A 14,309-nucleotide genomic window follows, 5' to 3' on the forward strand; every position below is an offset into this window, starting at 1 on the left:
GTTATGTACACCATAGTCGAATCTTTTTTTAACACCTCCTTGGACTGACCTGCACAGAGAAAGGAAGAGGACAGAGTCACTATTCTACTACATCTGTCCAATTAAAGCTAAGGTCCAATTTGCAAACCGGGGCCCGGCTGAGATGTTTGCAGAACAAAAAATGATAGTATTAATCACAGAATATACACACTGTCATAAGTTATGATAACAACTAATATTATTACATTATGTGTGCTTCATTCTCGAATGCTACTCGGACATGTCCCAGTTTGGTAATGTGAGCTTAGAGCATCACTCGGGACAAAAGTTGAATTTTGGATGTATTTTTGTGCTCCTGACTTACCATCGATGACGACAATGTTCATGCCCCTGCCTGCTATAACTTACCATCGATGACGACAATGTTCATGCCCCTGCCTGCTATAACTTACCATCGATGACGACAATGTTCATGCCCCTGCCTGCTATGACTTACCATCGATGACGACAATGTTCATGCCCCTGCCTGCTATGACTTACCATCGATGACGACAATGTTCATGCCCCTGCCTGCTATGACTTACCATCGATGACAACAATGTTCATGCCCCTGCCTGCTATGACTTACCATCGATGACGACAATGTTCATGCCCCTGCCTGCGTTGTGTGTGTCGTCACTAACCAGACTGGCAGAACAGGGGAAATTAATAAAACATTAATCAATAAAACAATGTAATGAATAAATGAGTAAAGAACCCGGGGGGCCAGCAAAAACAACTCCCAGTGTGGAAACTTCCTTTGCAAGAGGAGTCAAGGAGACAGTATACAGTCGAGCCCCCCGTCCAACATTACAAAAAGACGGGGGGCGACACAGGTTAACTAACACAGCCACGTGTCTGTAACGTAACATCAAAGAAGTAACATTAGTCAGGTTTACTCTGTGAACAAGACAAACAGAGTCAGCTGAAAAGTTGGACGAATGTCGACTATGTAAATTTCATTCTTCTTTTACATCTATGATGTCATTTACCAAAACATATCACCTTTCATGCTAAAACTGATGCTGTAATCCCAAATTCCAAATGAAGAAACTCTGCAGTAGTGTTTTCCTTGTTTGTTTTGCTTACTCCTTCCCGTTGTTTGTTTGTTTGTTTTGCTTATTCCTTCCCGTTGTTTGTTTGTTTGTTTTACTTACTCCTTCCCGTTGTTTGTGTCTTTGTTTGTTTGTTTTACTTACTCCTTCCCGTTGTTTGTGTCTTTGTTTGTTTGTTTTACTTACTCCTTCCCGTTGTTTGTTTGTTTGTTTGTTTGTTTTACTTACTCCTTCCCGTCGAAGCAGATCCTGGGCCCGACCCTCTGCGCCTGCCCACTGCTGATGGCGAACGCAAACTGGTCCTTGCTACAGGGGGGCTGGATTCCGCATTTAGGGGGGTCTGTAGGGCACAAGTACAGACAAGTTACAGGGGGCTGGATTCCACATTTAGGGGGGTCTGTAGGGCACAAGTACAGGCAAGTTACAGGGGGGCTGGATTCCACATTTAGGGGGGTCTGTAGGGCACAAGTACAGGCAAGTTACAGGGGGGCTGGATTCTGCATTTAGGGGGGTCTGTGGGGCACAAGTACAGGCAAGTTACAGGGGGGATGGATTCTGCATTTAGGGGGGTCTGTAGGGCACAAGTACAGGCAAGTTACAGGGGGGATGGATTCTGCATTTAGGGGGGTCTGTAGGGCACAAGTACAGGCAAGTTACAGGGGGGATGGATTCTGCATTTAGGGGGGTCTGTGGGGCACAAGTACAGGCAAGTTACAGGGGGGCTGGATTCCGCATTTAGGGGGGTCTGTGGGGCACAAGTACAGACAAGTTACAGGGGGGATGGATTCCGCATTTAGGGGGGTCTGCAGGGGCAGAAGGACAGGCAAGTTACAGGGGGGATGGATTCCGCATTTAGGGGGGTCTGCAGGGGCAGAAGGACAGGCAAGTTACAGGGGGGCTTGATTCCGCATTTAGGGGGGTCTGCAGGGGCAGAAGGACTGGCAAGTTACAGGGGGGTCTTCACATGAAGGGGGGTATAGGAACACACAAGTTCAGACAACTTTACCCAGTGTTACAGGGGGGTGTATAACGTACCTGGAGGAATGTCTACTTGTGGCTTTAGCTGTTCCTTCTTCTCTGCATTATCCGCTATAACTGCAGATATAAAAGAAATAAACACAGGAAATTTGAACAGTGCAGCAGACAGTCTGAGCAGTGGTGACTTCTACATGGCTACGAGCCTTTCTTCTATCACATGTCTGAAGTTATCCATAGAAACTCAGATTCCAGCTCAGAAGAGGAGCAGGATGGGCACACATTTTTCCTGTTCATCTAAATTTTAAATCAGATACACCAGTGCCCTAAATATTCCCAAACAAGAATTTGGAGCCCTGTAATAGAAAATAGCCAAAACTTATCCACTGTGCTGAGTTAAAACCTTAAAAGAGCTAAAACAGAACATCTTTTATTTATGATCTCACCTGGCTGAGGCTCTTCCTCTGTGTTCTCTGTCTCCACTTCCCGCACCTCGTGTCGTGTGTCCAGCTGCAGACTGTCCATGTAAAACTTTGCTCCGTGATAAACTACTGTTCCCACCACTAACAGTAACAGCACAGCCCTCGCTATGTCTGGGGACACATAAACACATGTAAAACTGACTATTCTCTAACAGTAACACTAACAGTAACAGCACAGCCCTCGCTATGCCTGGGGACACATAAACACATGTAAAACTACTGTTCCCACCACTAACAGTAACAGTACAGCCCTCGCTATGCCTGGGGACACATAAACACATGTAAAACTGACTATTCTCTAACAGTAACACTAACAGTAACAGCACAGCCCTCGCTATGCCTGGGGACACATAAACACATGTAAAACTGACTATTCTCTAACAGTAACACTAACAGTAACAGCACAGCCCTCGCTATGCCTGGGGACACATAAACACATGTAAAACTACTGTTCCCACCACTAACAGTAACAGTACAGCCCTCGCTATGCCTGGGGACACATAAACACATGATAAACTACTGTTCCCACCACTAACAGTAACAGCACAGCTCTTACTATGCCTGGGGACAAATAAACACAAATAAAACTGACTATTCCCTAACAGTAACAGTAACAGCACAGCTCTTACTATGCCTGGGGACAAATAAACACAAATAAAACTGGCTATTCCCCAACAGTAACAGTAACAGTTACAGTACTTAACAGTAACAGTAACAGTAAGTTGAGTAACACTAACAGCACAGCCCTCACTATGCCTGGGGACACATAAAACACATGTATATAAAACTAGTACTATTCCCTAACAGTAACAGCAAAGCTGACTGACTAAACTGACTATTCCATTGCAGTAACACTAACAACAGTAACAGCACAGCTCTTACTATGCCTCACGGGGGACACATAAAACACATGTAAAACTGACTATTCTCTAACAGTGACAGTAACACTACTAGTAACAGTAACACTAACACTAACAGTTACAGTAACAGCACAGACCTCACTATGCAGGGGAAACATGGAACACATGCAAAACAGACCATTCCCTATTAAACAGTAACAGTAATGGTAAGGGTAACAGCATCACGGTAACAGTAACAGTAACAGTAATGGTAAGGGTAACAGCATCACAGTAACAGTAACAGTAAAGGTAAGGGTAACAGCATCACGGTAACAGTAACAGTAATGGTAAGGGTAACAGCATTTCGGTAACAGTAACAGTAATGGTAATGGTAACAGCATCACGGTAACAAGGGATGTTAAATACCTGCTCTACGCCTGCCCCACATGGTGGTCTTCAGCTACATCAGACTAACACTCCGCAACCTGAAAGTTACAGCAGAAATCTATAATAATAAATAATAATAATAATAATATCTGGTGTATTTTGCCAGCCAGTAGGTACCCAAATTGTCAGTAATGAGGCTGATTAATGTGGTCGAGGCGCCTCCTCGAGCACGGGACCCCCGTTTTACGTCCCTCCCGGAAGACGACTTTGTGGAAAGCTTCGTGAGGCTACAGCAATCCGGACGTCCTTGGTTGGGGGACTCTGTCCGGACCGCGCTGTCCGGACTGCTTATCTTCCGAGATCGAGGGATCGGGTGTACCAACACGCCACACGGCCGTAACGAACATGACACTTAAATTCAGGAAGACCAGCTACATTACCTTCACACTAAACCAGGAAAGAGCTACCCGCAATGCACAACATGATTTTTACAGGGGTAATGATTGGCCTGTTCCAACTGCCGAACAGTTTACAATATTGTTTGCAAAAGTAAGTAGTCTTGGGACTCTATTCTGCTGACTGTCCCTGCCATGGATGCAAACCTTATTTCATATTTCATTCCCGTCGTTCTTTTACTTAAACCCAGGCTTTTGCATAGCATACTTTTTTTGATGCTAGACAGGTTTTTTCGCCATCCCCCATCGATCCACATCCCACAAACAATTATAACTCTGTAATTTAGTGTAAACGTTGCAACAGACACAACCCATATATAGTCCGGCTCACGGCAGGGCCGACCACACGACCTCGCTCTGTAAGATGTTTCTATTTAAACAAACTGACCGACATAATTTTGGTGGGATGAGAACTCGGAAACCAGACAACTTCGGATCGCAGGCCTGAAGACTCAGAAGTTACCGGACAAGTCCGTGACAGGGGAGGTCCGGAGAGTCGTCATCAGCTTGGCAAACACGCCGTAGTTTTCTCTGTAGGTTTACCCATGCTACTGTGCGGCTTGTTGCAGGGAGTTAACCTACCTTACATGGCGTAGTTGGAGTAAAACTCACCTGTTTTACCTGTTTTCAGCGAGTTTTAGCGAGTTTGATCAGAGTTCGGCACTACCAGCCGCCATGTTTCACACCTGTAGGGGCTGTCCGCCGGGATTAAATATGTGCCTGAATAAAAAACAGAATTAGCAGATCAAATGAAAAATACTCTCACAATTGGTCAGAACAATTAATGTAGCAGGGATTTAAATCTATGCCAAAGTATACTTAAAGGAAGTTTTACAAAATCTATTAGTTAATATATATGATCAGGCATTCCCACTGTTCACGGTGGACAGCTTGGGAAGCTAACAGGTGTAATGCACAGTATTTCACCTTGGGGAACTTACTTGGTATTTGTTTGAACCTTTATTTATATATATAACGTTATATAAGTACAAGAAAAATATCAAATGTTTTTTCTATCATTATTGTAACAAAACCCTGCCAACCCTTGTCCTCTTTAAGTCGATCGCTGCCAAGAAACATAAAGTTTTCGATCTGAATAATGATATTCTAACAAATTAACCATAAGAATGTGTAGTGAACAGTAATTATATTTCTATGTTTATTTTATCAATTTAGTCGCACTTGTACTTCTGAATAATTACTATGTTATGTTGTCTGAGGCCTCAGTTTTACAATTAATGATTTAATTGCTAAATGTAATAAATGTAATTGAAGGATCACTTATGAGATCTTATATATCAAAGATAAGTTAAGAGGCCCTACAGGGGTGAGACATCTCATCATCCGGACATTGTCACTGTTCTGGTCGCCTTTTTCTTCTAAACAAGTATCAGAGCGGAATATTGTAGCGCTAGATGCACGCCGTGGGTGGGCCGCTAGGAGCGCTATTGTCGCGGCCAGGTAACTCTAATGTTGTATCAATGCACGAGGAGAAACATGATCCCCTCCCGGCCACGTGACCATGCCGCTGTGCCCTAGGTGACGGACGCCTTGTTGCCGGGTACTTCAGGTATCGGGTATAAACCATTCAACCATGGGCGCAGGTTCTTAAGGTGTCCGTGCAAGGTTCTTAAGGAATTCACGGGAGAGGAGAAGACTTGGGGACGGAGAGGAACCCTTGGTAAAGTTTCAATCACTCTTCGTCTCACAGTAAGTTTTACGGTAAATGTCGTAAACGTGTGGAATGTATTAACCGCAGTGATTCCACGTGACAGCGTGATGTGTGTCGTGTGTAGCCGTCTTGACTTCAGGGTAGAAATAACAAAATACAAAGTCTGCCCCACACCGAGCACCACTGCTGTCTGCGCTGGACAGACGCGGGGACGTGTGACACAGACATGACAGCGACACACGTGGTGAAAGGCGTCTATTCCGTATTGGGGGGTGGTTAAGCAATGAGCGACAACTTGCATTGAATTGACGTAATTATATATACCTAAGCTATGTACATAAACGTTATATCATGCTTACGTCTTAACGGGGTATGAATCGTAGAATTCAGCAAAAAGGGGAATAACTGGCCGGGGACTCAGTCCGTCCAACCCTCCGGATGCCAAACTCCAGTGGCAAATTATTCCCCCTATGGCCAGCTAGGTAGGTATAGCCCGAGCTAGGTAGGTATAGCCAGCTAGGTAGCTAGGTAGGTAGCTAGGTAGGTAGTTAGGTAGGTAGCTAGGTATAGCCGGCGTAGGTTGATAGAGAATGATGTTTACATGTGTCAGTCAGCTGAGTTTGTACTGCATTTCCGCCAGGAACCGCTGCCTGGCTACATTTATCCTACCATTTATGATGAGATTTATCATGACTTTTATCATAATTTTATACAGATCTTGTTATAAGCTGCCTCTCTTACCCTAGGATGGTCTTCATGAGGGTCCTGACAACGAATTCAGAATCAGTAACTTCCAGGCGCCGTGTATAAAGCGTCTGACTGGAGAGGGTTTTGTGTTCTGTTTAACCACAACAAATCACAAACGCATCAGTAACGTTTACTACTGCGGTCCGCATTCCGCAGGCTCCCTGCACGGGAGCTGGGCTGGGTGGGCTGCGTGGTTGTCGTTTACTACTGCGGTACGCATTCCGCAGGCACCCTGCACGGGAGCTGGGCTGGGTGGGCTGCGTGGTTGTCGTTTGTTTCTTTGTTTGTTTGTTTGTTTGTTTGTTTGTTATGTGCGTGATCCCGGGATCCTCCAGGAATATTTAGAACTCGGGCAGGTTCCGAGCCCGGCAGCTGACAGCCGACCCTTCCGGGGGGTCCGAGGGAAACAGTATCCGTCCGGGCACAATGCCGCGCGCTGAATGGACGTTAGAGTAAACACACCTGGCCAAGTACTCTCCAAGCAGAGGTTTGGCTGAATGGTTGTCAGGAGTACTCTCCAAGCAGAGGTTTGGCTGAATTGGAGTTAGAGTAAACACACCTGAGAAGTACTCTCCAAGCAGAAGTTTGGCGCCGACTGTTTTCCTGGGCGTCTCTGTCGGGCTTTCTATTTTGTACCGTTTTCTTGGCAGGTGGACATAAAGAACACCGTGCAGAAATAGAACGCCCGACACAAACGTCTAGAATAACACTTTAAAAAGACCCAGCCGGAGTCAAAACTGCTACTGCCCCTACATACTGTAGTTTACACGTGAAGCGCTGTTCTCAGCCAAGTGAGTAGATTTGCCGCCGGTTGTTGCACGAAAGCCTGCCCGGGATTCCGCCCGGAATGAGTTTGCGTCATAACGTTAACGTTACAAGCAATTTTGGTGTTTTATCGGCGGCAGGCCACGTGAATGATTTCTTTTTCAACGTTGTACGATAATATGTTTCTCCACATATGTAGGTTTATGAACTGATAAGATAGTTTTTTTTAAGTATAAAATTCTGACCTACCTTCCAAAAAATAAATCAAAATATCTTTAAGTTAAGTCTGAATACGTTAAGTTTTGTGGAATTCGCAATGTTGTACGTAACTGCCTCAAAAACGCCTGTAAAATGATTAGAAATGCATCCAAAATAGCCTTTCGCTGATAAAAGATGTTTTCAGTATTTGGTGCAAAATAGGCAAAATACAACCTTGATACTGTTGGTGGCACGGCGGCGGCACTGTTGGGGCACTGTGGGGGCGCTGTGGGGGCATCTTGCTACTTGCGTTTTTTCAACCCTTAAAAATCTCTTGCAACCGGCACCTCTACGTTCGCTTGCAGAACCCTCTAGGTTCCGTGAAGGTACATCTGCGTTACCGAAACCCACAATGCCGCAAGAGCACCCCAAGTGCAGTATTAAGGAGTGCACCTTTATGGGGAAGCCTGAGTCGGGGTGCCGGGTGAGCTTGGCTAGACAGGAGGGCCTTAGCGGAGCCGCGTGGCACTGCTACTAATATCACTATTAGCTGCAACTAGCTATAGCAAAAATTAGCGCCGTGCTTAATTCTCATCAGTCTGAAAAATTTACCATTTGGGCCGTAAAGTTAAATCGTAAAGTAAGAGTGAAATGTACATGTTGATAAAGTGAGCTTTAATCCAATTTTAATCATGTATTGAATCTAATTACGCTATGTCCTAACCTATCTGTATGTATGTATGTACGTTTGTATCCAGGCACCTAAAATATAGGTTAAGTGCCGTACATGTGAGTCTACTGGTTAAAATAATAAACGATCCTTCATTGCCTCCTAGACTCAGAACATGGACGCCGGACCGGACAAGCAGCAGAAGAAGTCTGCCGGGTCGGACGGGAAGAAGCTCTCCTCCCATGAGACGAAAGGCGAGGCCAAAGACGTGACCTCGACCCTGTCCAAGACGAGCATGTCGTCCTCCTCCGCGGGCACCAATGGGAGCGGGGCGGAGACATGGGCGGCTGAGCGCCCGAGCACCGACCGAGTGCCCCTCGAGGTGCAGCTGCAGAAGATCATCCTGTCGGGCGAGTCGCCTGTGCGGACGGGGCGGGCAGACCGCGGCGGCAGCAGGGCATGGAGACGGGGCAGGGAGGCAGGCGGGTCCCCCCGGGCAGGGGGACACCGCCGCGCCGCGGGCGGGACCGCAGCAGCACGACGCGCCGCCGGGGAAGGGCGAGCAGCCCGTCGAGCCTGCCGGGACGGACGGGCCCGCGCGAGAGCCGGCCGGGGACGGGAAGGACGTCACGTAAGTGTTGATCCCGTCAGACATGTACAGAAAAACAGCAGGTGGCCCGTATCCGGGTATGTAGTACAAGTAGTAAATACCAACCGATGTAAAGTTTCGATTCGAAAGTGCAAAGAGGTTTTATTGTAATACCAGCAGTACCTTGATAAAGTCTCATCGGGCAGTGCTAACAGTAACAGTTAGGAAATTTACACCAACTTTCCACAGCGCTCCTGGTCCACACCAACAGTACCTAACGTGTTATACCTCCCACAGACCAGTCCGGCGGGCCCCGGCCGGGCCCCTGACGGCGGAAGACGCCCGGCTGATGGCCCACACGAACCGACAGCTTGCTGCGGAGGTGAAGGCTCTGCGGGACGAGCTGGCGGCGGTGAAGCAGAGACACGACCAGCGCGCTAGGCAAGGTAAGGCACGACCAGCGCGCTAGGCAAGGTGAGTAAGGCACGACCAACGCGCTAGGCAAGGTAAGACACGACCAGCGCGCTAGACAAGGTGAGTAAGGCACGACCAACGCGCTAGGCAAGGTGAGTAAGGCACGACCAGCGCGCTAGGCAAGGTTAGTAAGGCACGACCAGCGCGCTAGGCAAGGTTAGTAAGGCACGACCAACGCGCTAGGCAAGGTAAGGCACGACCAGCGCGCTAGGCAAGGTAAGGCACGACCAGCGCGCTAGGCAAGGTGAGTAAGGCACGACCAGCGCGCTAGGCAAGGTTAGTAAGGCACGACCAGCGCGCTAGGCAAGGTGAGTAAGGCACGACCAGCGCGCTAGGCAAGGTGAGTAAGACACGACCAGCGCGCTAGGCAAGGTTAGTAAGGCACGACCAACGCGCTAGGCAAGGTGAGTAAGGCACGACCAGCGCGCTAGGCAAGGTGAGTAAGGCACGACCAACGCGCTAGGCAAGGTTAGTAAGGCACGACCAGCGCGCTAGGCAAGGTGAGTAAGGCACGACCAGCGTGCTAGGCAAGGTAAGGCACGACCAGCGCGCGAATTTCGTTAGTGATCGAATCTGCTAGGTGCAGTTAGTGTCAGGATTAGGGCACCTTCAGGAGTGTTTGGTGATAAGCAAAGGTTTCATAACAGCTCCCCGTCCTTCCTCCAGCGACACAGACGATGGGCGAGCTGCAGCAGGAGCTGAGGCGGACCCAGGCCGAGCTCGACAGGTACCGATGCCGGCAGGACTCCGAGCTCATCCGGGCAGGCTTACCGGGCAGGCCGCCCGCCCCGGACGGGCCACCTTCGCAGGGCCGCCCGCCCGCACAGCGGAGGAGGTCCCCGGCGCAGGACAGTCGGGTTGGCACACCTTATCATTTCCTTTTACTTTCTACTCCTATTTAAGGACTGTTCTATTATGAAACTATTCAATGCTTATTATTCCTGTTGTCCGGCCGCGCGCGGGTAGCGTGTTTGTGTTCTGTAAAACTGTTCTGTTGTCAGGGTAACGGGAGCACGCTATATCAAACCGTCATGTTGCCAGGGTAACTATATCAAACTATCATGTTGCCATGGCAACGTGCCTACGTCATATCAAACTGTCATGCTGCCATGGCAACGTGCGTACGTTATATCAAACTGGCATGCTGCCAGGGTAACGCGCGTACAATTTACAAAACTGTGTTAACTCGTCTGTGTTCCGTTGCCTAGGTAACGTACCTGCGGGTTCCTGACGAGTGTTTTCCCGCGCCGGCGTCCAAGAAGCCGATGTCTGCGCTGAACATCGATGACGTCATGAGGACGAATCAGGTAAGAAACCCCAAAAGGAGCTAGCTTTGTGAGAAGTCCGCCCGCATGCGCAGTTGTAAGACTTGTGAGAACTTATCTGGGCTTCTTCTCCTTGTCATTGTCTTCCAACCGAACGAACCAAAAGTAGCGTCTCTACAATTGTACAGAAAACGCAACAGTTTTTCTGATAAATAATTTTTTTTACCATTTCCCTAAACTGCGATACAAGGTGATTATAATCTTCTGACGCTTTGTGGAGAAAATGGTTTCAATTCTGACCGTTTCTCCTTCCCGTCATGCAGCGGGTTCTGGACGAGAACGAAGTTCTGCGGGACGAGGTGCAGCAGCTGCGGCGGGACAACAGCGCCCTCTTGCGGTTGGTCAAGTGGCTGGCGGCCGACAACCGGACATGCCTGGTAAGTACGTCCGGGTCAGGTCAGACAACCGGACATGCCTGGTAAGTACGTCCGGGTCAGGTCAGACAACCGGACATGCCTGGTAAGTACGTCCGGGTCAGGTCAGACAACCGGACATGCCTGGTAAGTACGGTTAGGTCCGGACATGCCTGGTAAGTACGGTTAGGTCCGGACATGCCTGGTAAGTACGGTTAGGTCCGGACATGCCTGGTAAGTGCGGTTAGGTCCGGACATGCCTGGTAAGTACAGCTTAGGTCCGGACATGCCTGGTAAGTACGGTTAGGTCCGGACATGCCTGGTAAGTACGGTTAGGTCCGGACATGCCTGGTAAGTACGGTTAGGTCCGGACATGCCTGGTAAGTACGGTTAGGTCCGGACATGCCTGGTAAGTACGGTTAGGTCCGGACATGCCTGGTAAGTACGGCTAGGACATTGGAATTTTCTTTTACATAACCAGTTTTTCTCACCTGCTGACGTTTCGATGTCTGTCAGACATCTTACTCAGAGCTTCTAACTGGAGTTCTGCTTCTCGCCGCTATATGTAGCCGATGTAGGTGGCGCTTTTGCGCCGAGAAGAACACTATCCCAAACGTGGCTCAGCTTGTACCCTAACCCCATAACGACTTGTGATTTTCAACGTTGGCCCAGTTCCCTTATGCCGGGAATGGGACTTTGCCGGGGCACGTGACTCTCCCTTCCACGACAAACTTCTGTTCTTGGCAAACTTCCTTTCCTAGCATAAGAGAAGTCACCAGCGTGAAATCACGAGCCAGCGCCCTCTCCCCCATAAAATAAAAGCCATTCCCGCTGGAAGTCTGCGACGGAGGCTACCACATACTAGTTATAACGCCCGCACCAGTGTCACCGATATGACGTCACTATGACGATTTTTCCGTTTCCTCCCCACAGAATCACATCCACACCAGCGTGACCGGCATGACGTCACTATGACGATATTTCCGTTTCCTCCCCACAGAATCACATCCACACCAGCGTGACCGGCATGACGTCACTATGACGATATTTCCGTTTCCTCCCCACAGAATCACATCCACACCAGCGTGACCGACAGACGGGACCTCACCAAGAAGCTGCACAAGGAGAAAACTGAGGTGAGTTTCATTCAGCCGCACGAACGAATCACATTATGCTTGGTAACCACTTGAGCAATTTTAAAAAATAACGTAACGAAACCAACTATTTGTTGCTGTAGAATGACGTATCAAACTCACTACATTGGGCGTAGTGAAGTCTGGAGATAGAGTAATAGATATTCAAATGTGTATTTACAGGTCTGCCTCAACAGACCTCAAATAACCTCAAACGGCTCAAGTATGTAGTGTACATGGGGCAACGACCTTGTCTGGATGCATTAGGAGTGAAAACAAAACCCGCAGCAACAAGTCCAGTAATTATCAGTTATTTAGACTCAGCTGGCCTCCGAACGAGGTTGTTGCCCCGCTATATACTAGAGCCGTTTGAGGTTGTTTGAGGTGTTTATACATTCCGTAGAAATTTGACTACATTCGAAACAAATTCGGACACGTACTTATCTAACCTACACAGATCAAAATCCAGCATGCACATGTTCATTGGCTAACAGCTTCCCTAGGTAGCTAACATCCGGGGTATCTAACATCCGGGCTCTGTTTTGTTCTCAGACCAAAAAGCTGCAGGGCATGCTCCAGCAGAGAGCGCATGCGTGGGTGAGAGAGAAGCAGAGAGAAGAAGGACTGGAGGAAGAGAGCAGGTGGAACAAAGTGAGAATGTAGTTCCGTACTTCCGGCGGTTTGCTCAGTCTTTAGTTCCGTACTTCCGGCGGTTTGCTCAGTCTTTAGTTCCGTACTTCCGGCGGTTTGCTCAGTCTTTAGTTCTATACTTCCGGCGGTTTGCTCAGTTTTTAGTTCTGTACTTCCGGCGGTTTGCTCAGTTTTTAGTTCTGTACTTCCGGCGGTTTGCTCAGCTTTTAGTTCTGTACTTCCGGCGGTTTGCTCAGCTTTTAGTTCTGTACTTCCGGCGGTTTGCTCAATTTTTTGTCCCGTACTTCCGGTGGTTCGCCCAGTTTTTAGTTCTGACTTCCGGCCGTTTGCTCAGTTGTTACAGTTTTGTATACTTCCGACCGTTTGCTGCGTTCAGCGTATCCCTCACAGCTCCGCCATGTTTTGTTCCCAGATCAGCCATATCTCCGTGCTGGGGGCGCGGCAGCGGGCCAACGCCAACCCCGAGCAGAAATTCTACACCAGGACGGTCCCCGTGTCGTCATGGGACGATCCCTTCTCACGAAACGATTACCTGGGGACGAGATGACCCTCATTCGACTACCTGGGCACGAGATGACCCCCTCCCGACCCGACTACCTGGGCACGAGATGACCCCCTCCCGACCCGACTACCTGTGCACGAGATGACCCCCTCCCGACCCGACTACCTGTGCACGAGATGACCACCTCCCGACCCGACTACCTGTGCACGAGATGACCACCTCCCGACCCGACTACCTGGGCACGAGATGAAAAATGGCCTTCCGTGCCACCCTTTCCTGTCCCTTCCTGCCCCCCCTCCCCCGTACATAACATCCTTCTGTAACTATGATGTGAGTTGTTGCAATAAACATGTCTAGACCATATTGAGTTGATATCATTTTTTCATGCTTCATGCTTAATATTGTAACCTGAGCTCTAAAAGGGAAATTCAATAATGATTTTCAAGATTCTGCCATGAGTCTTTAGGCAGTTAATAAACAACCAGCCGAGTTTGCTGGAAAGAGATCAATGCCGAAGGGGATTATTCTATTTGAAATCTGGATTTCACAACATCATATCTCATGTCGTGCTGACACAGCAGCCAGCCCCAAACGGGTCGGGATCGGTGATGTTCTGGCCCAATGTACAGTCATCACATAGTATAATAGACTAATACAAAACATCATGAGGTATCACATAGTTAAAGATTATTACAAAACATCATAAGCATGATGTAAAAACAGGCAAATTCAGGGTGTCAAAATCCAATCGTGAACTTTTATCGTCATAACTCAACTAACAAAGTATGTCAAGTATCAAAAAATCAAAAATTTCTATACGGCGGAAAAGTACGACGAGAGCCTAAGTCTCGAACCATTAAGAATTTATACATTGTACAAATTGCTAAACTTTCTTTCCAATGCTGAATCAACACAGGGACTTATCCTAAATTTTCGGTCAAACTCCGTCGACCTTGTTCACGGAACGACCCTCTCTATCTCCAGCAGTGACGTCAGGAACACGTCACTTTGCAGGAGGG

At 48.1% G+C, this 14,309-nt stretch overlaps 2 protein-coding genes across 2 annotated transcripts in view; one reads left to right on the top strand and one right to left on the bottom strand.

Annotated features, from left to right (window-relative positions):
- The window catches only part of LOC118416424 (protein O-linked-mannose beta-1,2-N-acetylglucosaminyltransferase 1-like), a gene marked incomplete at its 3' end in the record, with an annotated part of 20,703 nt that extends 15,759 nt beyond the window's left edge, over nt 1-4,944 (bottom strand). Inside the window, exons 1-7 of the mRNA XM_035821522.1 lie at nt 4,824-4,944; nt 3,796-3,854; nt 2,495-2,641; nt 2,109-2,168; nt 1,302-1,413; nt 608-666; nt 10-49 (exon numbers count right to left, since the gene is read on the bottom strand). Of these exons, the coding sequence (XP_035677415.1) occupies nt 10-49; nt 608-666; nt 1,302-1,413; nt 2,109-2,168; nt 2,495-2,641; nt 3,796-3,817 (440 nt within the window). The remainder of the gene's footprint in view (nt 1-9; nt 50-607; nt 667-1,301; nt 1,414-2,108; nt 2,169-2,494; nt 2,642-3,795; nt 3,855-4,823) is intronic.
- A 796-nt stretch (nt 4,945-5,740) lies between these two features.
- LOC118416745 lies at nt 5,741-13,512 on the top strand. Its single transcript, XM_035821976.1, has 9 exons — nt 5,741-5,892; nt 8,430-8,894; nt 9,150-9,298; nt 9,993-10,183; nt 10,535-10,633; nt 10,915-11,028; nt 12,072-12,140; nt 12,690-12,788; nt 13,201-13,512. Exons 2-9 carry the CDS (start codon nt 8,584-8,586, stop codon nt 13,333-13,335), a joined length of 1,167 nt encoding a protein of 388 aa, XP_035677869.1. The 5' UTR covers nt 5,741-5,892; nt 8,430-8,583; the 3' UTR covers nt 13,336-13,512.
- Nucleotides 13,513-14,309: the final 797 nt, after the last annotated feature.

Source organism: Branchiostoma floridae, chromosome 5, assembly GCF_000003815.2.
Source record: "Branchiostoma floridae strain S238N-H82 chromosome 5, Bfl_VNyyK, whole genome shotgun sequence".
In the NCBI taxonomy this organism is placed as follows: Eukaryota; Metazoa; Chordata; class Leptocardii; order Amphioxiformes; family Branchiostomatidae; genus Branchiostoma; species Branchiostoma floridae.